The 27,556-nt window shown below is 45.1% G+C and overlaps 1 protein-coding gene across 6 annotated transcripts in view; it reads right to left on the bottom strand.

Annotated features, from left to right (window-relative positions):
* The window catches only part of LOC112459981 (homeobox protein homothorax), a 376,700-nt gene that overhangs the window by 321,059 nt on the left and 28,085 nt on the right, over positions 1-27,556 (bottom strand). For all 6 annotated transcript variants that reach the window (XM_025024373.1, XM_025024374.1, XM_025024377.1 and 3 more), the window contains 3 exons: positions 26,827-26,877; positions 12,606-12,656; positions 5,852-6,043 (listed from right to left, as the gene is read on the bottom strand). In XM_025024373.1, coding sequence (XP_024880141.1) covers positions 5,852-6,043; positions 12,606-12,656; positions 26,827-26,877 — 294 coding nt within the window. The remainder of the gene's footprint in view (positions 1-5,851; positions 6,044-12,605; positions 12,657-26,826; positions 26,878-27,556) is intronic.

The raw sequence follows: 27,556 nt of genomic DNA, 5'->3' as shown, positions 1-27,556 counted from the left end.
TTCGTTTCCAGGTCAGTGCTAAATATAATATGTCGCATGTTAAATCTAGCTAATTGAATTTGTTCCAAAATCCATTGAGATAATCGCCGTCCTTTTAATAGTCCTCTGTTTTAAATAACGCTCATCTATATTACACAGAGACTCAGGTTTTATCTGACAGAGGTGTCATCACAATGCATACGTAATTAATCTGCGACGAGGCGCGAGGGTGTGCGAGAGGATCAAGGAGCTTTTTGGTTCGACCGAGAGAATCGAGAGCGAAAAACGCTCTCCAAATAAAAAAAGACGCACCGAATCTTTTTTGTTTTAACTCAACAAGGCTAACATTTATTTATAATGAAAATACGTTGATTGAGACAATAGTTTAAACAAGTATCATATTATCAGTAATATATATATAATATATATTATCACTATATGTAATTCTAATCGTATACAATGTTCGGGTGAGTTCCGACTGTTTTTTTTTTTATTCTCTTAAGTCTAACAAGTGTAAATCGTAAACACACATACATGCACAATGTCTTTTGGAAGTGATCTCTTCCGCGCGTTAAATGCATGTGCTACGTTAAACACAGCGGTTGTCGGCTTCCTTGTTCACGTTCTATGTAGTATGGCGTTTAAACGTATCGCGTATAAATTGAGAGCTTTAATATATTCCGCGTTCCCTATCGTTTTGCATTTTATGTCTCCCGCGCCGTCTCCATCTGTGTACCGTGCACGCATCCCCGTGAACATTGTAACAATTACAGAAACAATACGAAACAAAAACGTAACCATATCACGCGGCGACGTCGTCATTTAACAAATGTATACATCCGCGGCTTTTTGCGAGATCGAAAAAAAGGGGGGCAACCGCGTTTGCGTTATGCAATCCTGATAAAATTAATCTGCTCCCTTCTTCTCGCTCTTCGTAGCTCGCAATCTCGCACCGCGATGAAAATAATCGTCGGATGTCGTGCAAGATGCGCACCAACCGACCATATCGACGAGTATTCTTCATCGGACAAGTTTTTCTCACAAAATCGCGAAAAATATGCGCAGAAACAAAACGCATGACATAAAGAATATTATAAAATTTGAAACGCGATAAAACATCACATTATTTCCGCGACCATACTACTCACCAATTAAAAAAAAAAATGAAAATAATCTGAACAGATTAATAAAAAGGAAGAAGAACGTATTTCTTGTTTTGATTATGTGGTAACGATGTCTATGCTTGAGCACTAAAAATATCGAGTATTTCATGTTCGAGTTACACACTAAACTGATCTTTTTTGATTAAGTATTTAATTAAGTACACAGTCTCGGTGCGAACACGCGCACACTGCAACCTATGGCACTAAGTATTCACGTTATTTTCTGCATTTTTTTATCTTTAATCTCTCAGCGCGAAATTTATCTTCTTCATACGTAACTCGCGCTACTATAACGAATTTTCTGTTCCATTCCGTCAACATTCCGAAGATCCTGCATGCGCAACAAAATTATCCGTCACGAATCGATCATTTAAGCGCGGCATTTAAAAGAAAAAGGTAAAAATGCATACGTTGCATTTTAAACGATTTTTCCAACAAATATCGATCATAAATCATAAAAGTTCTTGATTTATATATACGACAATAAAAAATTATCGATTTGGTCATCGACTTATAGATTTAATAATCAATATCATTCAATCTCCGTATCAGATGTAAAAGTTGCCGCGCAGAAATAATTGATCCTTGTAAAATTACTTCCCTACGCGTTTGTCGTGATATAAAAACAGGAAAAAAATGCATCGTTGTATCTCTCATGTAACTCTTGTCGTTCTTTCTTGTTTCCTTTTTCCCCTGTATCCTTCTCATTTGTGTGTTTCTTTCTTTCTGAACAATACCTAATGAAAGCCAAGAGGCTCACAATCCTCTCGGCCCTAGGCTCGGCACTCGTAACTAGGGTTCCAATCGACCGGTGCCGAAGCCCATCCTTCCCATTTCCGTACACCCTTGCATTTGCCTGCGACAGCGATCTTAATGAGAAGATCGCCGTCGCGTTTAGCCGATACTCAAAACTTTAAAGTCATTCCTTCAGTCTGGTGCCTCGCATATGGTTTTTTTACGTACCTGTCGTGTAAGAGTAAAAAATAATTTTGAATTTGTTCCCAAGTTGAAGTTTAAAGACATGTATTCGTGCATATGTTGTCTCACGACATATGTGCAAATGCATGTACTTCTCGCGTACGTTTCGCTATAACGACGTAGACACGAGTGCACGCAATGTCTTCATTCGGCGAAAATGACACATCGCGCACGCGTGCATGTGTATAGGATCTGTATACGTTGCACCCGGTATGTCTCCGACAGCAGACGCACAACGGGTCAGTCGTATACACATATATTACGTATACGTGTACACGCAATATTGATGAACATTAAGATCAAAGAGAAGAAAATTTCTTAAAAAGACATTTCTCGACAGCGGGGCACCAGCAGGAGAAACTCAACTCCACGCTCTTTCGAGAGTCTCAATTATTATTCGCCTTTCTTGCATTTCATACACAAAATACAAGGGTTAAGTACGGGGGATGGGGGTGGACCTCGCGCGCCCTGCCGATCAGGACTTGTACCTCACACAACTCCCTAGTTACGAGTACCGAGACCTAGTGATAATAGCCGGACTGACTTGATTGCGCACGATTTTCAATTGCCTCTTCGTTCACCCGAATTCGTCGCATTCCTCGATTTCGTTATGCCTCATGTACCTTCCCTTATATTACTCTCGCTCAACTCGATCCCGATCGCACACCTGGCGGCGCAAGTTCGCTTTAAAGAGATTTTGCAGTTCGTCTAATACATCATATTCGCTCAACGAACTCGTTCATAGTCTCTGTCTCATTATCTTAAACTCGCATTATTTCGTCGATTCTCGGTAACCTCAAAATAAAAAATTCGCAATAAATTAAACGTTATAGTCTATCTATCTTCGCTAAACACGAACCACGCACGCTACGACTCGTTCTCGCTGTCTTCTCGCGTTTCTCATTCGCTCTCTCCGTCTTGCACACGATCCCTAAAGTTATTCCGATCGTTCAGTTTAAAAATAGACACAAAATTCATCTTATTCTTTCTGTGACGCATATGAGTCTTAATCCTATTACGTATATCCAAATCACGATTAATATCAGCGAATTCCTAATCGACTATCATCGGTTTTTCCAAGCTTAACTCGTTCTTCGTTACTATAACTTCGATCGAGAAAGATGGACGCCGCGATGTCAGAGCAAAAATACGCGTGTGTACGCCCACGAGAGAGGCTACCTAAAGAAAGTAGACGCCGCGTAGACGATATAATGTCTGTCGTAAACACGCCTACCGCGCACGATAGTATCGATCATCATCCAACGCGCGCTGCATCGAGGGCCGTTAGCTACTGACGAGCGCGTGCTCTCTCGTCCCTACGTCCCTACTCCGCATATAAATCGCGGTCAGTAACGGCGTTTAAAAAAAAAAAGAAGAAAAAATAAGAAAATGAGAAAGAGGAAAAAAACCGGGACGCTGACGTACGAATTATCCGCGCCTTGTTCCGCCCTTCCTATATACGCGATTCAGTTAATCGGCTGTCTTCTCTCCCGTTGCTATACATCTGATGCGGTCTCATTGACGCGTGACGGCGAAGTAATATACTCGCGCGTATTGTTCTTGCCCCCTCCCTCCCCCCCTCTCTTGCTCGATTGCCTTATTCGAACTGAAAACGCTTACGAACCGAAGTGAAACCGCTCTACCTCGATTTTCTCGCGCCTCTCTATCCACCCTATCTCTAGCTGCTCAGCGACCTACTTCGTCGACGACGTTTCCTCGCGTGAGACCGCGAACGCGCCCTCCTCCTCCTCTTCCTCCAATGCCCGTTCTTTTATACAAATATCTCGCACGTCTATCCCGTCCATCGTGCCATGCCGTGTCGCGAGAGACCTTCAAGGAGAGACAGGAAAGAGAAGGCTGTGAGAGAATAAGAGAAAAAAAGAGAAGAGAGCAAGACGAAGCGAACGCTTCGCTCGCGAAGTTTACGCGCGCGCGTACCGCGTATCTCGTTATTTCCGATAACTGCCGGCCTAGCGGATAGATAGAGCCCGACCGTGTCCCCGGCCGCACGAAGAGCAAAACGCGGAATTGGTTGCATAAGGCTGCGAACGACCGCAAGCTCATTCGGCGCGTTCTCGCACCGATAATAGCCCATTACGACTGGTTTCCAAGGCGATTTCGGGGCGAGAATATCTCTGAATATGTTTTGAAAGCGGATCGCTTCGAGTGAGAACCGATGTCAACGGACGACCGTTGCCTCCCTGGCACGAAACGGATTTAGAAACATTCTTCTACCACGCCACGAAACGAAGCTTTATGTAATCGAATCCGCGTCGGATTTATGAGAACGGTTGAACGAAGACCTGCGTAAATTAACAAACCGCGTCCTTAATCGTCGCAAGAAGCACGTGGAAGTAACGCGAAAAAAACAGAGCGGATGCACCCGATGGATCCAAGAAGATGATGGATCCAACATCCGACTTCACTAAGGCTCTCTATCCAATTTCCTCTCTTCTTACTTCCCAATTTTACGCGTAACATTAACAAAACTTATCAAGGAACTTTAACTTTAAGTAATATTTTAATAAAAAAAAATACGATGAATAAATAAATTCTACAGTTTCGAACAACTAATTGCAATTTAAAGACAACAAAATAATAAAAATCCTCCGTTCGCAGAGCAATTCAAAATACTAATAAAAATTAAATATATTTAAAAAATTTCAACAAGTAGCGCCGGTCCAACAGTAAAAAAATCCTTTATTGCTTGCTTTAGGGTCTGCGATCTAGCGTACCCTACCTCGAACGCTCCCTTGCCTCTAGAAAGGTCGTACGAGGACGTTAACGAAGCTCCAGAAGCGGCTACCCACGCATACTCGCGTCTCGACATTGATCAGGTGCTAGGTACCGTCTCTCCCTATAGAGTACAGGCCCGGCATGGCACGGACTCGTGTGTTTCGACTCCCACGCGTGTATGATCTCGCCGAGAAGGCGAGTCCAAGAGCACATCTGACCTAACTCACTGTGAGTCGCGATTCAATTATCACGGCATACAGGTCACTTTCGGTTTTACCAGAGAGAGAGATCGGTCATCCCTTGAAGGACGGGCCGAATCGATCGCGAGCGCGATCAATCCCGAAGGGACGGCGCTAAGCTATGTCCTACGCATCATCCTAGTCGCGTCTGTCCGATTGGACATTCGACGCTAGACGAACCATACGAAGAGAACGAAATAGCGAGACACGATGGCAAAAAGAAGAAGAGATATAGAATCATGGAGATAAGCAACGGGAAGAATAATGTCACGAGAGGAATAAGAGAGGAGAAGAAGAAGTAGAAAAAGAGATCTCGCGAAATCGGCACGGAAGTCGCGTAGTCTATTACGAGCACGGATAAACGGCCGAGCTAATGCTGTAGGCGGCGAGGGCGGCGTGCGCGTGCGCTGGGGGCGCGGATGCGGCTGCGTGCGGCGAGGTGGCCATCGCGGCTGCCATCATCATCTGTTGGTGCGAACGCTTTAGGGAGTTGGGAGTTGTGGCGGCGCTACTTGGGGTAATAGCAGTAGTAGTGGTGGTGTTCGACTGCGGCGCAGGGTGGTGGTTTTGGCTTTGGTTTTGGTTGCTCAGTTGCAGGGGGGTGGTAGTGGCGGTACTGCCGATACCGGCGTGATTACTATTATTATTGTTATTATTCTGGCTCTGGTGATGGTGATGGTGGTGATGGTGATGGTGATGGTGGGGGGTGAGCGCGTCGTGCGGATAGTAAGACGTTGACGATGGTGAGGTACTCACGACGTCCGGCGTGCTGGCCCCGTCCGTATGGCTGGTGCTGTCGGCGGTGCTTCTGGGTCCGCTGCCGTCCAGACCGTTACCCAGCTCGGGTGGCTTCGAGCTCTCTCGGTCGTCGATCACGAGGTCGATCGGCATCTTGCCCTTCAGGCAGCTGATGTACCGGTGGCAGAAGTTGTCGCACAGCTCGTGTACCTGGAACGCAAGGGAAAGAACATTCGTTAGTCATGAGGAAGACTCGGGAACCAATTAGATGGGTTCTTCTCCATTGGAGAACCGAGATACCGTTTTCTAAAAGATACTTTACAACGGGAGGCGCGGCTGATTAACCGCGCCACCGGAAATGATTAATAGACATACTCCGTCGAATAGATCCAACTGATGCAGAATCTTATTGTAGGATGAGGCGCGGGGGAAAAAGAAACAGAGAGAAATAAAAAATAAAAGAGACGCGATCAACAGCGGGCTCGAACGCGGCGTATCGATACACGAAGATGGAGGAGAAGGAGGGTGCGCGCATCTCGAGACCGTAGAAGCGGTCTGGCTAGGCTGAAGAGAAACCGATGCAACGAACGTAGAAAGAGTGCAAGAGAAAGGGAGATAGAGAGGAGATCTGACCGGTGTCCAGTCGACCAGAATGTTATGTATGCAAATGAAGCCTGACAGGCCTATAGGATAGCCGGTCCTCCTCCGTCCCCCTTTCGACTCATTCTCCAACCCTCGCCCTATTCCCCCCGTCCCTCGACCCTATCCTCCTGCCTGATTCGCCTCCTTGATTCCGTTTAGAATAAACGTATTATATAAGCAAAAGCAAATAAAATTCGTTATCTTGTTATATGTAAATTGTCGGCGAGTCGAGATATTACGAAGCCGCGTACGGCCCTCGCAAACGTACACCCTCTCTTCCATCGTCTTTCGTTCCCGGGGCTACCTTGCACGCATTACCTTGCCCGCCTCTATCAACCTAGAGAGCGAGAGAGAGAGTGAGCTCACTTATAATACTCTTATTAAGCATTTATATATAATAGAGAAGACGGCCATCTTTGCCGTAGGCGGCACCATCCAATGGTGGCGTGTATCAGGAACACGAACGTAGGACAATGCACGTGTTTATCATCCGTTAAACGCATGCGAGAAGACTCGCAATCGGGTTTCCCCCGACCGACCGACCGACCGAGAAACTCGGCGACGAGCGGTTCGTTCTTGATCGCTCGAAGCGAGAAAGGTAAATGAACAAATAGACTGACTTTGGTGCTCGCGATAATCGACATTGCGAATAAATCCACCGGTCTAATCGAACGTTTCGCACATTGGACAAGATTGCAAGATTATCGAGCCGTTTTCGCTCAGCGAAAGGTGACTCAATGACGATATCATTAAGGGGCGATCAATAAGATCGTTATGTGTATTATGCGAAGTCACTACAGGACGACGATGTATTTCGCATCGATCGGCTAACATTCGTCACGCTCGTTTACCTCTCTTCAAAACTGAGGGGGCCTCTCATCGGTCGCGCCGATAAAATGCGCGCGACAACCTCCGATCCGACCGCGCTTCTTCTATCGCGCGGCAACCGGAACTTTTTTCCTGCGTTATTTGCCTCGACGTTACCACCGCGACGCAGTAACACAATGCCTTCCTCGGGATGACTAAACTCTCTCTCTTTAATGTAGGGATCTAAGGGCGGGTAGGAGGAGACGAAGGACTCCGAAGGACAGCGGCTATAATGCTGGACTGGTTAGAATTTGATCCGTCGGGAGTCGAGTCGAACCGAGCGACAATGCTCAGCGGAAGAAAAAAATTAAGAAAAAAGTCTGCGTCCCCCTCTCACTGTCTAACCCTCTAACGCATCGAATCAATCCTTCGCTTTGATATTACATCGAAAAAAAATCTTTTACAATTTTAGAAATGTGTTTCAATTTTGTTACGTTTTGCATAAATAATCGACTTGAGAATAATTAATTTATATTATTTTTATAGAAAATCAAAATAAAATCGAAATATTTATAAAATATTAATTTATCAGATTAATGTTAATTTGTATAAGTAAAACTGACATTAATTACGTCTCGAAATTATCGGGAAAAAGGAAATTCCGGCAGGAGATCGATGGCTGAATGTTTCAACTATGACACAGAACATGATACGATCGCCTTGAAGCACGCGAATTTTTGCAATCTATCCTACCATTGAATCGCGTCATCCTATACCGTGAACGATGATCTCGGAGGGGACTGATACAAGATACAGGGAGGTCGTCCCCGGCGACGGACGGGACGCTCGATCGCTCGCATCTCCCTTTTCCGAGATCGCTTTTGGCGGTCATCGAAACAGCAAAAAGACAACGTGGTTAAGTCTGATCTTTTCGGGGAGAGAATGTCGTTCAAGAATATCTCGTGGTGCGCGATACGACAAAGTGGCCCGTTATCTGGCGAACGAAGGCGAGCGAAACAAATTTCGGGCTGCGAACCCGCCCCACGCCCGTAATTGGACGCCGTACGAAAATAGTCCTCGGGATCTGAATATGCTACTTAAAGTTTCAGCACAAGTTAAATTACGATTCAATTTCGAATCGAGGGTTAGTATCGATCGAATTAAACTTTTAGTGAGGACGCTGCGATCAAAGATTTAAACAGCTGCGATAATACTATTTCCATCGATGTTCTCGAGCGAAAGCGGAAACGACATTTGAAATCGATGAGCGATTTCGTCTTCCGGTTGCTCCTTAAGTTATCAATCGTGTGAATAAAACAGTCATCGTCATCGCGTCTACACGATTGTTTGAAGATAATTATATCAATAGACTTGTATTATAAATATTATTTTGAAAGAATAGTTAGCGAAATGTAAAAATATCATAAGAAATTCATTTAACAATGACTGCTAATTCGAGATTATTCCATTTCATACAATTTAACAATTTGATCTCTTTCACAAAGTCTCCTTATATAGATGCTTTATTAAATACTATTTGATACATAGTTATCTTTGACGATATTTTCCTCACGGCAAGAATACACAAGATTTTGATTCAAATTCCAGATCGAAATTACTGCAGCAATCCTGATTTTAATTTTGTTCAAATTTTGACAATATAAAAAATATAATCGCATGTATGTAACTAATATAATTACTTTAAAATAATAAACTGCATATAGAGATTGCACGGAAGCACGCGCACAGAAATTTGATTAATTACAAACTTATTACTTGTGATATTACATGATTGTTCCATGTGTTTACATGTCGTTTCAAAGACGGAGACAGAACAGCTACTCCGAAACCAGTTCTCCATTCAAAAAGACCTATTAAACGTTTCTGCCCTTTTTCTCAAGCGCCTTGTCGTGGAAGGAAAGAGAGTGCTCCGCGCGCGCTGTGACATTATACGAACCCGGGGGACTTCGGTACCGTCTTTCATTCGGCACCGAAATTGCTCGAAAATTTACGTAAACGGAGGAAAGAACGGGTAAACGTCTCCCTATCTTACATCCGCCTTGTTCCTTCCTACCTCGTCTCTTCACGGACTCTCGGAAAGGCAAACGCCGAAGAATGGAACGGATCTAAGGTACATACGAGCGAGAGAGTAGAAAAGAAGGAACACGGGGGAACCCCATTTACGGCACAATGGGCTCCTTTGAAGCCGAAGGTAATGAAGGTTTCGGGGTGTCTGTCTCGGTCTCTCTCTCTCTCTCTCTCTCTCTCTCTCGCGGCCCGATTCGCAACCTGACCACCCTTACGGCACGCACAGGATATCTGTATACCGGGTGTGCATGACGAACGGTCGGGGACCCATCGCTTCCTTTCCTCCTCACCGCGGTATCGATGACGATGAGAAACCCGTCCCAAATTTCTTTCCAACGCCATCAAATTAATCCATATCACTTCTAATAAAAATCTCCACGAATTCTATATGTATCGAATAAACTCGCGACGCCTCGTTATCTTTCGAATAAATTTATGAGATGTCTATTTACGCATAAAAATCTCATTACGAGCCGGTTAAAACTTAATTGCTAGCGAGTGCCTCGGTCAAGATCCCGTAAGGGACATCCAAAAATTCCTAAGGCATGTACATATGCATGCTGGAACACAAGGATATTCCAGCAAGAGAGAGAGAGAGAGAGAGAGAGGAAGGAGAGAGAGAGCAACGTGCGCTGTGGCATAGGTTTAGAACCAGTTCCGTACCCGGCACGTCCACGGGCAGGAGGAGGTCGCCCGCGTGTTGTACCAGTACGAATCCCGTTGGTATGCACTGTGTACGCCATAATATCCCATAAGAAATTTACCGCTCTCTAACCGGTGTACGGGAGGCGGCTGTCCGGAGTTCTGCGATGGAAGAAGAGACGAGCGCGAGTAGGACGATAGAAAGGGAGAAAAAGAGACGGTCGCGCCATCAGAAAATGCCGCGAAGACAGAGAGAGAGAGAGAGAGAGTAAAAGAGAGAGAAAGAGAGAAAGGAAAAGGGCCTGACCGGACCTTCCTTCCGCGCACCGGGCCCGGCAAAACGTAATTATGCTAATACGCGATTGGTTCGAAAATGTTAAATGCACGAGGCAGAACACCGCGGGCTACCATGAGCCTGCCTCCATTGGTTCCCTTTCTCTCTTACGCTGCGCTCTCTCTCTCTCTCTCTCTCTCTCTTTCTCGCTCTCTTTCCTTCTCTCCTTTTCTCTTTATCTCACTCTGCGTTCTTCGTCTTCCTCTTTCTCTCCTCCACTTCGAGCACAGATATTTATGGAATCTTCTTCATCGCGCCCGCTGCATTCCGCTCCGCTCGTTCGCGTCTCGTCTCGTCTTGTCTAGAAGAGGCCCCGGGGACCAGAAACGTTTCAATCTCCGTTACCATCGATGGCGTGCCAAGCCGCGTTTCGTCTCCGGACTGCGGGGGTAGGGGGTTACGACGCACGTGAGAAAGCCCGTTTTACGCGTACTGGTAACCGAGTATCGAGTATTTTCGCGGCATCGTTTCCAGTGCGAAGAATACACCCCGCCAACCATCTCTGTGTTATCTCTCGCAGCGCGCGTCCGCTAATTTCTTCGATCGTGTGCTTCCATTAACGAGGGCAAATTTAGAGGCACGGCTAACGAGTAATAAGTGTTATCACGATCAACTGAAACGTCGCTGTAATTTCGAGCGAGCCCCAATTAGTAAATTCATTTGCCTCGATACAGATAAGGTAACGCGAAAGTAGAAACGCATTTCGCGATGATTTATCCGCTGACTTAAATTTGTATAAAATTGTTACAAAATTTATTTCTCATCTCCCATTCCATTTTATCGATACGAATTTCATTTGCATCGTGACGCCGAGGTAGGACTTGAGCCAATTTTTCGTCGTGGATGAATATAGATCTTTATGAGACTAATACTATGCTGATTTTGGCGCATCGAAGATACTTGAATCCGCCGCGGGTGGTGCGGCATTATAATAATGTGATCGCCTTAAAGGAGAAAAATTGCTGTAAAATTGCGCGCGATCGAACCGGGACGAATGAGAGGGCCGACCGACAGACGAGGCATCGCGAAGAGGTCTCGAGAGCGCGCGGCGACCAATGGCTGCCGCCACGTCAGCTGCCATTTCGATGGAAATGCGATGGATGTCCGCTATTTTGTATGATAAAATATTGCCGCAAAAAAATGTCTGGGTAAACCAGACCGGCCACCAGTATCCCGCGGGTGTAGCCGTTCGAGAAGAGAGGCGGAGGGATCTATCAAAAAATCCATGCACGTTGCACCGAGAGCGAGAGAGCCCTATTAGCCTACCTCTCTCTCGTCGACATTGCAAGGAAAAAGGAAACGCGCGCTGTTTCCGAGAATCTCGTAAAACACAGCGGCAATCTGCAGGTAAGAGACGAAAGACGCCGCGACGAAACGAGCTCGTTGGCTCGTTCGTTTGCGTCGCCGCCGCCCGATGAAAAGCCCACGATCTCGGAATTTCCCTCGACAGATGTCTCACTTTCACCGTTTGCACGGCTATGTAATTCCACGCCGCGCCGTGCCGGCTGACCGGCTGGTAAAGGTATCGGCGCGCATTGTCATTTCGTTTCGCCAATCAGAAAGAAGGGGAGGTGTTGCGACGAACGAAAAAAGATAGGAAAAAAACGAACGAGAAATGAAACTACCATTCCAAAGCAAACAACTGCGAACGAGGTAAAGCGTCCGTCGCCGTCCGGCCGTTGGACAGCAAAATGACTCCACTTACGTGGTAGAGTCCGTTCGCGTCGTAGTCTCAACGAATGCGCGCCGTAGATGTCGAGCTTTCACCGCAATTACGGAAAATTGCCCCCGCAGTCATAACAGTCGTTTTTCAGGTGTTAAAGGCAACTTATCGGCAGGCGGGCGCGGTTATCTCTCACAATAAGACCAATCGCGAGAATTTCCACTCGACCGTATACGCTATAGTTTTAAGTAGAAAACTGCTTTTTGCATCAGCAACACGTGATTTTCGCGCAATACTTTTTAAGGAAAGTATAACGCGAGTTTACGTAAGCCGGTAATATTTTCAGAATCGCGCTACATGTATTCGATTCTGATCAAAGATAAAATAAGTAAATTTTAGAAAATAGGTAATACTTTTTAACGTTATAAAAATATATTAATCGTGCGAAATAATTTCGAACCAAAAGCTATTCGTTGTGACAAGAAAAAGTAAATACGACGTTATAAGTAATGAAGGAACAGATGATTACGGTAACGCATCAGTTGGATTGGTAATAACGTTATGAGCCTCATAATGCAGACGTGAAGGATACTCACCTTTTCGAGCTCGAGGAGGTGAAACCGGAGGACTTGAATCGCCTGAACCATCTGAAACGAGAGAAAAAAAAGAATTGAATAAAATACATTCGCCGGACGCGAAGGCAGAAAAAAGGCATTGGATGGTTAAGAGGCTGGGTTCGGAGATGCTGCAGGGAGAGAAGAGATGACGAAGGGAAGGCTGCAGGGATCGGGGAGGACGACAGGGCAGAAGGAACATGAAGCAGACATGATTTAACCACACGCTGCTGCATCGTCAACGGCAGCTCGGCAACAGATCGACGGTCACAGTTCTTCGGCCGGGGATTCGACCTTTTATTTTTTTATTTACGCGCGCCCGTGTGCTTTCCATTTATCTCTTCCGGTAAATATCCGCCGTCGCGCGATGCTGCAGCGATAGTTGCGCCGGCGCGACAGTTATTAACGGGAATTCATTATTATTGCATCTGCGTTTCGCTAATTGCATATCTGAACCCGGTCGCGCGGAATTCGCGCAGCGTACAGCGATGATACTCGATATCGCGGGTAAACGACCACGGAGAGAGAGATACAAGGGGCCGACACGGTACGTTCGTTCGCTGCTGATCGGCGACTCCCTTCTATTTCTTCAAGTTGTTAAAAGAAAAAAGAAATGAAAAATTATTTTTAAAAAACCTACCACGACGTTTTCAATCGCGCGATGCGTGCAACGCGTGTCCGTCGCAACGCTTAGAAAAGTACCAGAATATAAAGTTCGATAAGCGAGCGTGCCTCTGCGACATCGAAAGGTAATAATTGTCTTCTTTCCCTTTTTTCTCCCCTTTCCTTTTTGAGATGTGTCCGCGGTATCGAAGGCGCGTCCTCGGAAGGACCGTCGGTATAATTTTCCGATACGCCGTTAACGTTTAAGGCCACCCTGAGATCCCCCGAATGCAATCTCTACGCGAAGACGAGAGACCGTACGTTGCGACGACGTCGTTCTCTCTCTCTCGGGGACAGCAGAAGCGGCGATTCAATTAGGCAAAGCGGCAATCTTAATTGTTAATTAACATTATATTTATGCAATTATGGTCCATTATGATTCCGCGCGGCCGATAACGAAAGCGGTCGCGATGAGTGCTCCCTGAGATAGTGGGCTCATCCGAGAGGCCTACCCTATACCACCTTCTGCCCTCCTCTCATCATCCTTTCGGCATGGAAGGATACGCTCTAAGCGAGGCAGGTATAACGTCTGGTAACTACCCACGAGCGACAAGCGAGCCTAGATATCACCTCGGCGAAGTGCATTTCAGCGCTTGTATGGAATAAATAGAGAAAAAAAGTTTCGAGTGTAATAAAACGGAAGATTATGGGATTTATATATATTTACTAAAAAATTTATTTTTATATACTATTCTCCTATCAATACTTAGCTGATATCGAAGAAGTAGCGATACTAAAAAGAAAGATGATCCATAAATCGAAACAAAGTATGGACGGTTATTATGCATCCGTACTTGCGAAAATATTGCAAGTAATCTTATTCGGGAGCTGTCAGATTCGCTCGGTATCGAAATTATCAATGACAGCGAAGAATCGAAATTACCAGTGGAATAAGGAACAATAGTTCGCGTTGTACATTTGACGACGAACCGTCAGCATCAAAAGAATATGTATCGGGTCTTCGACACTTCAGAGCTCCTCCTCGTCGACGAACGGACAGCAAGAAGGAAGAAAGGGCGAGAGTAGATAAAAAGAGAAACAAGAACGCGATGAAGCTGAGAGAGAGAGAGAGAGGAGAGAGCGGAAGAAAAAACGAAGATGGTATCGGTCCAGTAACGAACACACAACACAGAACACCCGGGTGCTCCTTCGCGAGATGGTGCGAGGAGACGATTCGCCACGATGTGTTTCTCGTCTCTCCTCCTCGCCTCCGACGTTATACACAATGTGTTCTCTATATCCGACGGTTTTGTTGCTTCCCCGACCAATAACGACGTAGTTACCACGATATAGCGCGAGCTCTCGTGCATACTCGTCGTTAGCCGATCGCGCGAGAACAGCAACCGCGAATATCCCTCGTTCTGACACACGAATTTGCAAAATTTATCGGAAATAATTCATTTTTTAAACTAAGAAATGTACGAATTTCAAGTGTGCGAATTAAACGGAAAATTATTACGTCATATACTTGATCATGACGAGTTATTTATGACCCTATTACGTTTCTTCGTAATAATTACGCAAGAAAATTTATAATTTCGTCGAGACGTAAATAATGTATTCGCTGTCTTTCCGGTAGATCTTCCACAACAGTGTACGCTTGTCTGTAACTCTAACTCTATCGCGAATGATGCTCTTCGTGATGTCTAGTCCAGGCCACGTCACTCCCCGTCACTCATTCTCTCTCTTATATTCTCCTCGTCGGCTCTCTTGCTTCGCTTGCAATCTTTCGGCTCGGGAGGTTTTGCCACGATCGCTCATCACGTGTTATTAATTAGGCTTGCGAGCGGCCAAGTATCTCCCGGGCAGAAGGGGAGGCAGAAGGCCCCGGCCGGAGTCGGAGGAGGAAGAAGCGCGGAGGCAGAAGAAAAACTGAGAAACACACGAAGAAACAGGGAGATGGTGTTATTTATAAGCCGACAGGGACGACGCAGTCGGAAGCAACGCCCGACGGCGAAGGGTGCCCCCCACTTTGAGTATCTCCCCTTGCGCTCTCTCCTTCTCGTCACCGCGCGTACTGTTTCCTTCTACCTTTCTTTTCCCCCCCGTTTGCTTCCATTCGAGCGTCACTACACCGTGACGCGTGATGCATGCTGCACCAACGGATGCGTGATGTACGCACGAAATACGCGATGCGCGCACGTACGAAAGTGTAAATGAGAGCACTGTGTTGGGGTTTCGCACCTCACGGATGCTGCACTCCGAACATCTGGTGAGAGCTCATGGATATTTTGTGAACGTCCAAGATCGTCCCATTCATAGAATAAAATTCGAATAGTTTTATTGATAAAAAATCAATGAATTTAATTTCAAAATTACGATTCGAACCATTTTATGGACTAATTTTATTTAACAAAAACTATTGTCAAAAGCATTAATTTAAAAAATTTATATTTATTTATTTACATTATAACATAGGTAGGGAGAATGATAGAACGTCAATAAAAGAATAATGGAATTATTAAGAAGCGCGTGTCTTCGTTCAGTTCTTGCGAATAATGAAGGATGCTTGTGCACTTGTCGCCAGAGTTCCCAATTAATATACGCCATTCTTTAGATTGACAAAATTAACTGGATGCTGTCAGTGACGTAAATGCATGCACCACTGCCCCACTTTTACGCCAATCGATTCCATTATACGTACGTCCATATATTAAATAACGTGTTGCCAACGTTCTTCTTATAATTGGAGCGTATACACATAACTGTCATTATTAATATAAATGTAAATTTTAAGATTAAAGTGAGTATCAAGGTTAAAAGAATAATGAATAAAAAAAATCCGCCTGGCAGGTCAATCCGTTCCGTGATGCGGTTCGTTAAAGCAGCACGATTAGCATCTTATAATTGATTGCAAACGATTTTTGAGGAAATTAAATTCGATCTCGGCCGCTCGGCATAAATCTTCCCGCGTAATATACCGGTCGTTTTCAACACTTCCAACAAAGTACGGTGAAGTCGTGATACGACCTTGATGAGATCGTTATAACGCGCAGTCAGGTCGGTACCCGCATAGGTGGACCTTGTGCCGGGCAGATGGGCTCGTACACAGCTCATATTAATTAGTCCGCATACGCGCGCGACGGCGGAAAAAGGAACGAGATGGCGACCGACGAGCGAAAGTGAGACTCCCAAAGAGATTATCAGATAGAGAGGGAAAGAGAGTGAGAGAGAGAGAGAAAGTCAAACGAAAGTGAATGGTCGACTGTGCGCGCCGAGGAAGGGCCGGGCGTTCACTCGCGCGGAAAAGAATTCATAAAATCGTAATGCATATGTATAAACGCCGCCACGTTGATGGGACGCATCGTTATCAATTCGAAAAACCTAATTAATTAACGAGCGCTTCGCTCCTACAAATTCGCACGGAAATTATTCCCCGTCGCGTGTGCCCTTGTTGTCCGTGATCCAAGTGAGGAAACGTGGAACCAAACATATAGGAAAAAGAATTTTGATCCAAGGGAGAGCGATCAAACACGGAAAGATGGGAAACCGGGTGAGAAACCGAAGGATGCAATAAATCTCGAAGTGATTCTGTGCCTGAAGAGATAAACTCGTGGACAAGCTGAGAGAAACCGAAACGACTGCCGTAATTTCTCCGATTCTGTAAAAACAAGCAATCCCATATTGCTCTGATAACCCTGAAGGCGCATAAAACTGTTAATAAAATCGCGCTGATTCTCGTGAGATTGTCGTGTCCCGAGGTAATACAGGTGAGTTTCACGTCAAGTGCATAAACGATACACTGCGAAACGGCATGGGACTGCGCAATTAACAGCTGAAATAATCGCCCGAATCGATTTTAATCGGATCCACGAGCACGATCCCACAGATGCAGTGGAGCGAAATAAAATCACGGAGCGAGCAAGGTAACGCGCCGTGTCTGACATAAAACGTAAATTATTAGCTCTCAGGTGACACAAGGATGGACGGAAGATTGATCAAAGCGCGACACGCGCTAAATCCACCGTAATAACGAGCGAAAACAGATCGGCGAAATGTAAATTGCGTGGATATGAGAATTGCCACGTTCTGGAGCCTGTATACGCGAGCAGCTCTCTAATGAATGGCTGTTAATTGTATCAATTATTAACGAGGGACACCGCCGCAACGACTCTTATCGATGTCCAATGATTTATTAGGTAAGCGTCCTCTTCCCCAGATTACTCGGTCCACTCTCTCTCTCTTTCTCTCTCACTTCTCCGACTCGTCGAACGAGAATATTTCGCACCGATTATAACCGTGCTCTCAAAGATTACATCTCGATCGCTTCATTATCGCTGCGGCGTTAAATTTATAGAAAAAAATTCGCGTCGACAAGCATTATCACCGACGACGTTGCCCGTCAATCCACGACAATTAATTTCCAATCTGCCGATGTAATACAATCACGTTCGACGTTCGTAGCAATCCAAGTGACTTATTCATGCACGATTTGTCCAAACGGCGCCTATCGCGTGCATCTTTTTCCTCGAGATAACGTAGCTCATTCATAAAATGAGAGTGTTGATACTGAATGGTAAATTCGTCCGCGAGAGAGGAAATTAGACACGGTGAACGTCGTGTCACTCGAAAATCGTAAAAAATCCATATTTTGGGAGAAGAGAAAAGTCCACAGGAGATATCTTCTGCCCGTTCGATGTGTACACGAGCAGGAAGGTGTATACCGGCGATACACGGTAGTCGAGAGCGCTGTGCAAGCAAGGGACGGTTTATCTACGACCTGGTCGCGCGTTCGAAACGAAGACACTCGAAGCGACAATATTTAAACATTGTTAAATCGTGATACTTGTCAACAGCAAACACCCCGCGCCTACTTGTATTCCCGATTGTTGGCCACGCGTTGTTTCCTCAATTATCGATACCGCCAACATTGCTTCACTCCAGTCCGTAACAGGACAAACGCATCTCAATTTTGCATCAAAAAGATTTACAGGCTCGCAGGTTACCAAAGCCTTCGAAACGGACGGAAAAAATAAGAATAAAAAATGTAAATTTTATCATGTAAATTAATATTTTTGCAAATTGACGCTGAAATGATGTTGAATATGTCGTAACATGTTTTTTGCTTGTAATACAATCGAGAAAGTGAGATCCTTCACAGAACTAATTTAATTCACTTCAGAAGAGCTTGATCCTAATTACATATGCTGGTATTATAAAACGTTTATTGATCTTATAGGCAAGATAAAATAATGAAACGTGACGAAGACCGTCACTTTGGTGCGCGATATGAATTTACAATTGCGACGAATAAGTCGAACAAAGAATTAGGCTCGTTCTTACATTCAAAAGTATTAATAGTAATAACACTGATATAGCCGATCAGGACGACTCCACAGGACGTTTATGTAGAGCGCAAGAACTTCGGGCATCCCGCACGTGCACGTAACGCGATATTAAGATGATAGTGCGTCCTGGCACGGGCCATCAAAACGGCGGACTACCGTCTTAATAGCCGGAGATTTATAGTCCCGGCGACGGCGCAAAGTCACGGGGGCTCCAAAGAGAGCGAAAGAGAGAGAAAGGAAGAGGGAGGCCTAGTCCCGCCGTAATATAACCCAACCTAAAGTCCCGTATAGAAAGAAGGCCCGTGGTGTATGTATATATAAGGGCGCGTGTGGCCAAAGAAGAAACCACGAAACGAGCCGAGGAATCACTACGGGCGCCCGGATAAACGGAGGAAACGAAGAAAAACGAAGAAAAGGTGCGTCGCGTGATTCCTCGGCCGCTGACTCCGGCCGTTCGTCGGACGGTTATGAGACGAGAAAATCGAACGAAGCCGAAAACATCTCTCGCGGCAAATAATATCCTTGAATACCGCGCAAAACAACACAATCTGATCGTTTATTTCGAATTAGTCTTTTACGTTTATTTCCACCGATGTAGATTAACTTCAATCTTGGTTTAACTTACTTTTTATCTTTTTTTAGTTCTAAGAAATAAACGAAGATAAATAGGAAGTTAAACTGAGATTAAAATTAATCTGCATTAATGGAAATGGACATTACAGTTATATAAATGGTATTTAAAAAAAAACTAAAATAATTAATCCTTCTATTTTTTCGTATCTTAATCGCAATAGTCATAAAGTGATCAACATTGAAAACTTATGCCTTGTAGATGTGTCGTAAGAAAGACACGCATCACACACGAAAGTTTCGCATGTACGAAGAAACGTCCGACTTTAACTGCACCTGCATTTTTGTGAATATTTTCGGCAACATTAACGTCTTAACGAGCGACACAACGAGCCTGGGAGGAGCCCCTTCCCGGTTCTTTTTTTTTTTTCGTCGTTTCCATGCAGAGGCGACATAAACCGGCGAGTAAAACATGCTCCACGGAAGACACACTTGGCGCATCAGTGGACGTTCTCGCGGACAACTAAAGTGCTTCGCTCATTCGGAAATTATTTTATCGTCCTTAATCGTCGGCCGAACGGCCCGCTACAGATGGCTTGTCCTTAATCCCGCGTGTCTTTCATTTCCTTGTCAAATAATCACCGAACGAAATGACGTATATATCGCCCATGCTGTTTCGCCGTATACTTGAGAAATTCATTCGACGATATTCGTCAGACACAATGTGTCGTTTTTGCCTGGGTGTTATGCACCGTCGACGCCGCCGCTAATTACCGCCCGCCATGGGAATTATAAAATCAATTTCTACCACGGGATACGCCGTATAAATAAAACATTTCCGGCCTTTACAACCGGCAGTCTTAACGAGCTCGCGAGCTTCTCTTGCGAGCGAGCGGATAGGCGAGTGCGCGAGTATAACGGCGAACTGCTTAAAGTGTTTCGGTATAATTCGGGCACGTGCTCGATACGGATCCGCGTATGTTTGTCCGCTCTTATCGGATACCCAATGCACAGATACGAACGTCGAGGTTTAATCAGTTCGAATATTGATACGCGATATTGACCCATACCGATAGGCAGCGAGCGAGTCACGCGCGTCTACGCACTCACGGTTTGAGCCTTTGTAACAAACTTTACTCCAAGATTCCGCGCTACGCCGCATGCCATGCCACTCCGCACGCTCGCTCGCGGGCGCCTAATTAATTCGTAGCCGCGCTTCAACGCGCCGAATTTATTAGACGACACGCGATCTTATCGCGCGATCCGATGATGACGTATGCGCTGCGGCTTGCTTAAATATTTGATGTACTCAAGTGACCGATAATCGATGCTCGACGCCCGTCGTGCAATCGAATGATCGAGTACGCGCTTTACTTCGTATCTCCGAATTTTAATCCTTCCGATTGTAAGGCGAAAAATACCTGTCGGCAGTGCTAATATTGAATATCTCAATTCAAATCAAATAAATTTGTCGAAAGAAAAGTATTGTAGAACAATAGTAATATACCCTATTTATTTTGCAAACGCATGAATCCGATTACTAAAATCATATTTCATCGAGGTTTCGTAATGCTCTCTCTACTACTCTCTTATTAATATAAGTTTAAATATATTTTGCCATATGCGATGAATTCAAAATAAACTGTAAGGTCCAGCTTAATGTTGGCAGATTAATTTCGCTCTGGTTTGAGAAGAATTGTATCACGAAAAATCGCAGTCAAATTGCAAGGCCGCGAAGTTGGCCGCATCGTTTGTCGAAAGGTTGACCGTGCATAAAGGACCACCGGAGTGGCTACGCATTTCGGCAGTCCTTCTGTTACATTATACTTTACACATTCGCCACAGTTCTCTCTTTCGACCCTGTCCGATCCAGTGGTTTCCCTTTCGAGTTGGAGAAGTCTCTGCGGGGCACTCGAACCCCCGCTCTCTGCCACCTTACCCGCCATATTCAGACCCTTTATTCCTAATTTACGAACGGCCGCGGCAAAAAAAAAAGAGCGTCACGGCGGTCAAGGATATAATATCGCCACCAGCGTAAGACGGTCCTGGCGTGGGCGGAAGAAACCCGGCGAGTACGCGCGAGTACGTTCCTGAACGGCGCGGAGACCAGATAAATATCTCTTTTTGTCCATCAGTCGGGAGGCACGCCTGTTTCTCGACTTCTCGGGCTACACGGAGCGAAGATAAGAGCAACATATTTCTGCCGGGGCGAAATAAAAAAAAACCGAATACGTTCCAGCGGTATGTTTATCAGCCGCCATGGTTGTGCATGGGCCGAAGAGGAGAGAGGGAACGAAAGGGCATCTGAGGAAAATATACGGGTGTCCGGCAGAAGATAGAAGAAGAAAAAGAGAGACAAAGACAGAGAAAGAGAGATACTTGAGGAATGCGTGATATTCGCAAAATACTCGCGCGCGTTCCGAAATGCAGATACGCGAGTACGCCCGCGGCCGCGCGCGTTGGCAAGTCCCACAATACACGTGTATAATACACGCGGTCGTAAAACGTTAACCACGCGATTACAATCGCTTCTTTCAACGCCGCACTGAGAGTCGTTAGGGCTAACGCTGAAAGCGTTCAAACGCACGCGGGATCCGGGTATTAAATAATGAACAGCACCGTTGGTAATTCAATCAATGGATACGGGCCGAACGTTCTTCTCCCTCGCCGTACAGAAATTGCGCGAAAGTCGCGTTGATTACGGACAGACGATCCTTTGGTATATCGACGGCCGCGGCGGTAGCGAGACGATGGAGATTGCAACTAAATTGCAATAATCAGGAATAATGTTGCCCGCAGCGACCAGGCCTTGAGAATACGCGCGCTAATCGCGTGCTAAAGGCACGACATCACGCATACGGCGGCGAGGAGGATGCTGAAGGTATCACTTGTCGATTCTCACTTCGTGATATTTGCGTCGCGATATTCTTGACTCTCCGTTATTACGATTTATATCACAAGTCAAGGTACGTCCCGTGTAATTTTATTTAATCCTCCAACCGTCACGCAACGAAACAACGTGACTGCAATCCTACGTGAAGCCATATAATTCTATATATTAAACAAGAACGCGAGTTTCATAAAGAATCGTTTGTATGTCATTGATACACTTCTCTGATCTGATCAGAAAGTTTATTGATTAATGAGTCTCGTGAATTTTTTATCAGAAAACATTTTGGACTTTGAAATATACGATGCAATTCATGTAACATGCGCGCAACGGTTCAAAAAAATTCTGCACGATCAAAAATGAAAAAAAAAAAGTTTGGATGCAAATAAATGTAAAATAAATTTGACGCAATATGTAAAAACGTTGTGTAATTTATCGTGCTCGCCGAACAACGGCGCTTCAATGAGTGATTTAGATTGCGAGCAATTTTTAATAAAAAAGAGGGGAAAAAAACATTTTGACATTTGTATAGCGCAATATATTGGCGCAGCGCGGCTTGAAATTAATCTCACGATAAGAAAACATTTCGCCTCGATATCGGAATCATATCTATTACCCGGAGCAGATTCGACACTGGCCGCGGACTTCCCGAGAGATTGCGAAACGGAATCTTTACTAACAACGCCAACGTCCGGGTTGCGCAAGAAATGACGAATCGTGGGGCACACGCGTGCGCGCACGCGCGCTACACAATTAATATCTGAAAAATTAATAATCGAGCTAATGTCGCTTCTTGCCGCGCCCCGGTGTGGCACCGCGCCGCGCCGCGCCACGAGTAAATCACGAAGACGAAGGTCCAACGTCCGGCTAGAGAGTAAAATGCCCCCGCAATAATAATTATTCTCCAAACGCAAGACTGGCAATTAGCATCTCATTGGCTCATTTCTCGCTTATGCTAATGGGAATATTATTTAAGCGCGTGTACGAGAAGGGTTGACCCTTCTCCTCCTCTTCCCTCCCGCCGTCTCTCGCCCTCTGCGTCCCTCCTCACTGGCACAGTCGGCGGTTTCCTCTTGCCCTCGCCTCCCATACGGTTTAGTGGTACGTCGCTTCGCGTTGCTCGCTTTACCGCTTTCCGCTGCGCGAAACACGACGTCTCGCCGCGTGTCTTTCTTTCCCCCGTTCCGTTTACGAACGCGCACTAAGGAGCCGGGTCGCCGTTCTGTCCGCCCACGTGGTGTCTCCTCGCGCGGTTTCCCCGTTTAGCACCATCAGGAAATTCTCCACGATTTACCGGAACGCGCGCGCGGAGACGTCTGAGAGCGTGTCGCTCCCTCGACCATCTGAGACCGCTCGAAGACCCTCGTGGATTCATTTTTAAAGTGATTTTTTTAACGAGCATTCGTTACGTTTGGTCTGCACACGTTTTAGCACGACAAATTAAAGTTTACAAAGAATCAGAGAAATTCGTGAAAGTGTATCGTTGTTTCATTTATGACATTTGTCTAACCATTGTTTATGGTCATTTTCACGGATGCTCGTTTTATTTGTACTAACTAATGACGGACGATCCAAGTGAGATTCTGTTTTGCTATACGGACTTTCCCTAGCCGCATTGAATTTTGCATAGCAAAGTAGTGATCACAATGACGCCGAATTTACTGAGCTTGGAGCATCCTCACGCTCACTCAGCCGTGCGTAATACTATAGAGAAGAGAACCGGCAGAACTGTCTCTTCACTGCGCTACTGACCGCTAACAACCGGCGAAGAAAACGGTAGAGTCTCTCGCCACGGCTCGGAAAGCAATCTCACTCGGTGACTTTTCCGTTCTGCGAAATTATCGGCAAAAAGCCCCGCTCGATTGGCGTAGGGCGCAGGAGGGAGGATCTTTGTCTGGGAGATAGAGAACGTAGAAGAAAGACGGCCGGAGGATGAGGAAGAAGAAAAGAAGTCGCGGAGTCGGAGATAGTCGAGGAGGAAGAGAACGGAGAAGGGTCGAAAGGACGGAATACGGCGGAAGAGAGAAAGAGGGTGAAGTGGACGAGGCGCAAAAAGCGCGAACGTTACGTGCCTCTTCTTTACGATAGAGGCTCATTGCTCGTAGATTGCGATTTGCCACGGACGTAATGAAGCCACGCCACCTTCCGCCGGCCTTCCTACGGCAACTGGTAAATAACTTCGGTGACTGCACCGGCGCGGCGCGGCGCGCGGACGAATGCAACGGCGAGTTGCACCAGCCCCGAGGAGACGTTCCTCTAGCGGTGCTACCTTCGCGACAGGTTGGCCGCGCCAACAGTGGTAGACGATTCAAAAATTTTTATCCGCCAAGCCCATTTAACTCCCTCGATTTACTACTCGTAACACCTGCCACGGGCGGCTTTTTGCAAATGCATGCCGGAGATAGCCGAGAGCAATGCGCGCACAATCGGCACGAAAGACAACGACCGCAAACGCCGATGGCACTTCCGACCTCGTGGCGCAAAAGTCAAGACATAAATCATCGACGAGACTTATTTTTACGTGATTTATACTTAGACCAAAAGCTCTATAGCAGTAAATCTAAAAAAAGTTCAGACCCTCAAAACCTGATATAACAATTATATATTAATGTAATTTTGACGTAACCGTTTTGTATGTTAGATTTTATTGTTACTAATTATTTTTTTTCTCGCCTTGCATTTGTGTCGCAAATAAGCAAACAAAACAATTTTGTCATTATCTTATAGATTATTCTAGATTCCTACATCTACGCTAATATTTTTAAATAAGGTTAATCGGCAGTTGTGACAACGGCAGCCGCAGGCGCAAGGTGCCGCCTGGCCCGAATATTTGTGACTCGACATGGTCGTGACAAGCCAGGTAACGGACGTGACGTTTCGAAAAATTGTGGGCAACAGTGCGAGAACACGGTCAACGAAATGCATTTCTCGTCACCGTTCTATCTTGCTTTCGTCCATGTAAAAAAATCAAAGCAAGCGCAACAACAATTTGGCATTAGCTCAACATGTTGATTTTTGAGAAATATAGTGCTCATATATGTTTAAATAAAAACTGTCTATGAAGGAAAAAAGCCGAAATTTTCACAAAAATAATGACGATAAAAAATACGATCTCCAAACATAATCCCAATAAAAATATATTGTTTAAATGTATTCTTGTTAAACTGATCGTGAAACACAAACGGGATATGAGAAAAATTTAATTCTGGACACGTACTGATTTAAATATAAATGATAGATATATAGGTTATTAAAATTACAATTCATTAAACATTTCTCTTCTGTAGAATTCTGTAACATTTTCCAATAAATATCTCATCAAATTCTTGTTAACTTTTTGTAATTCAATTTTGAATATGGTTTAAACTGTCATATTCTAAATTTATTTTAAATACGTGAAATTATAAATATATATATATATATATGTTAATTATATTTAAGAAATTGTTGTTTAAAATAACACTAAAAATTATCTAAAAACCCCTGCACGTGAATGGATTCCAGGAAAAATGACGACTGCAAATTTCATTGAGATCACTTTTCAGTGATCTTTGTGAAAAAATATTGCGGAACACAATGACGACAAGAGATGGCAACGACTTCTCGAGGAATTTGTAATGGCGGATCGGTCCTAAGTCGCCCTAACCATCGCCGCAAAGCCGCATGTTCGCGTTCCTGCCCGACGAGAAAATACACACTCGGAGTTATTTAAAAAACCCATTTCACTCGGTTATCTCGATCAGAGAGCATGAAGGGTCGCCTAAAATATTTCTTCCTCCGCGTCCCACCGAAGTTTCGAACGAAATAGCCACTCGCTTTCTCGTCAAGAAAAACAATAGTGTATATAACATTGCGTGCATATTATTTATTCGATCTTTAATTACCGCGTCATGAATTAAGCCTAAAAAAACGTCATCGATCTTCTGCTACAGCAATACAGACCAAGCCACGTTGTGCCACGATGTAGCCATTTATTTAGCGAATAATGAAACTGTAGATTTATTTATTTTTTAATTCAATCTGTTAACGAAAGAAAGATCTAGGGTAATTGCAGATAGTTTCAATTACATTTAGGAAATAGCCAGAAGAATGCAGTATGTGGTTTGTTCCGGGCCACGCTGTTTTATCGTCCAGATATCACATAATAAATGTATCCGCCCTCGTGAAACTCCGAATCCGTGTTCCGACCGGAATAACTACGAATGGAAGCGCGCAACGATAACGCGCTCCGTTAATTATTCCACTCGCTGGGAGAGAGAGAGAGAGAGAGAGAGAGAGAGAGAAAAAAAAAAGTGTGGAACCCTGGCGGTGACTCGCGCGTCGTAACCTTACTTCCTGGCTCGTTATTTCGTCGTTGAAGTCGGCCGACCGTATTTGGGTATCTCGATGGGCGATCGCTCGATGAAATTGAGCGATTAGACGTGCGCCGCAGAGTCGTCAGGGAAGACAAAACGCGACTAGCAAGATTTCTCGCTATTTACATGCCGCTAAATCGGATAACGCACGGTCTTGCGGTCCGCTCGCTCTCTCGAAGAAGCATCCTCTTCTTTAATTGCTCCCATAATTAATCGTCGATGTCTCACCGAGACGAACGAGCCGTGTTTCGCGATTCTCGCGTTTAAATTCGCACGAATTTTACAACAATCTCCGCGAAGGAAGGGAAAATGAGATTAGATGCGTCTGACGCGCTGGGCGACGGACTTTATATGCCGCAGATGAATGATATACCGAGAGATGCAACACGGGCGTCTCCCTTACACGTATACAGACGAATAAATAAGGAAACACTCACCAGCGAGTCCACCTCCGGATCTGCAATGTAGTACGGCTTCTCTTGTCTGATCTGTAACACACAGACACACGTGTAAGAGCGTTAATAATTGGATCCAGCGTAATTGCGGTATTAAAGCTACACGGACGATCGTATCGCCTACCGGTGTACATACATACATATAGGTATAGAGATGCACACACATGAGCACAACCAAACCCCCCGCGCCACACCTGCCCCTTCGCTCCTCCCGCTTCATCTTCCCACCTATTTTCTTTAAGCGATTTCCTTCGCGTGCTTCCTCTTAATTGGACCCCCACTGTTGAATTCGTACGTACAGAAACGGAAACGCGTCGGGGAACGCGATGGAATCCCGGCGGCAAATCGAGAAGGCAGACGGACGATAGAGGAAGCAGAAGGAAGCGGTAAGATTCTCAGGCGTTTTCATGGCGCCGCGTGGAAGAGTAGCCGATCAGAATGGAAACAAAACCGCTCTCGTGTTTGGCGTTCGGATTTCATGATGAAAAGAAGACAGTAAGAATCGCACGACTAATCTCGTTGGCAGAGCCAACACGTCTTATGGAGTCTGAGACAAACGAGTTATGCTTTTCAGATTGAACGATCAGATTAGATCTTTCGGGATCTTACGAGACTTATAATTACGTTCGTCGCGGAAGAAGCGCTAACTGTATGTAAATAAATTGCCAAAATAAATTAATAAGAAAAAGAATACACATTTTTTAATCTCTTT

This window comes from Temnothorax curvispinosus, unplaced genomic scaffold, assembly GCF_003070985.1.
Source record: "Temnothorax curvispinosus isolate PA1 unplaced genomic scaffold, ASM307098v1 QBEX01010285.1, whole genome shotgun sequence".
Classification (NCBI taxonomy): Eukaryota; Metazoa; Arthropoda; class Insecta; order Hymenoptera; family Formicidae; genus Temnothorax; species Temnothorax curvispinosus.
The sequence above is the reverse complement of the archived record's forward strand: the minus strand, read 5'-3'. Positions and strand labels throughout refer to the sequence as shown.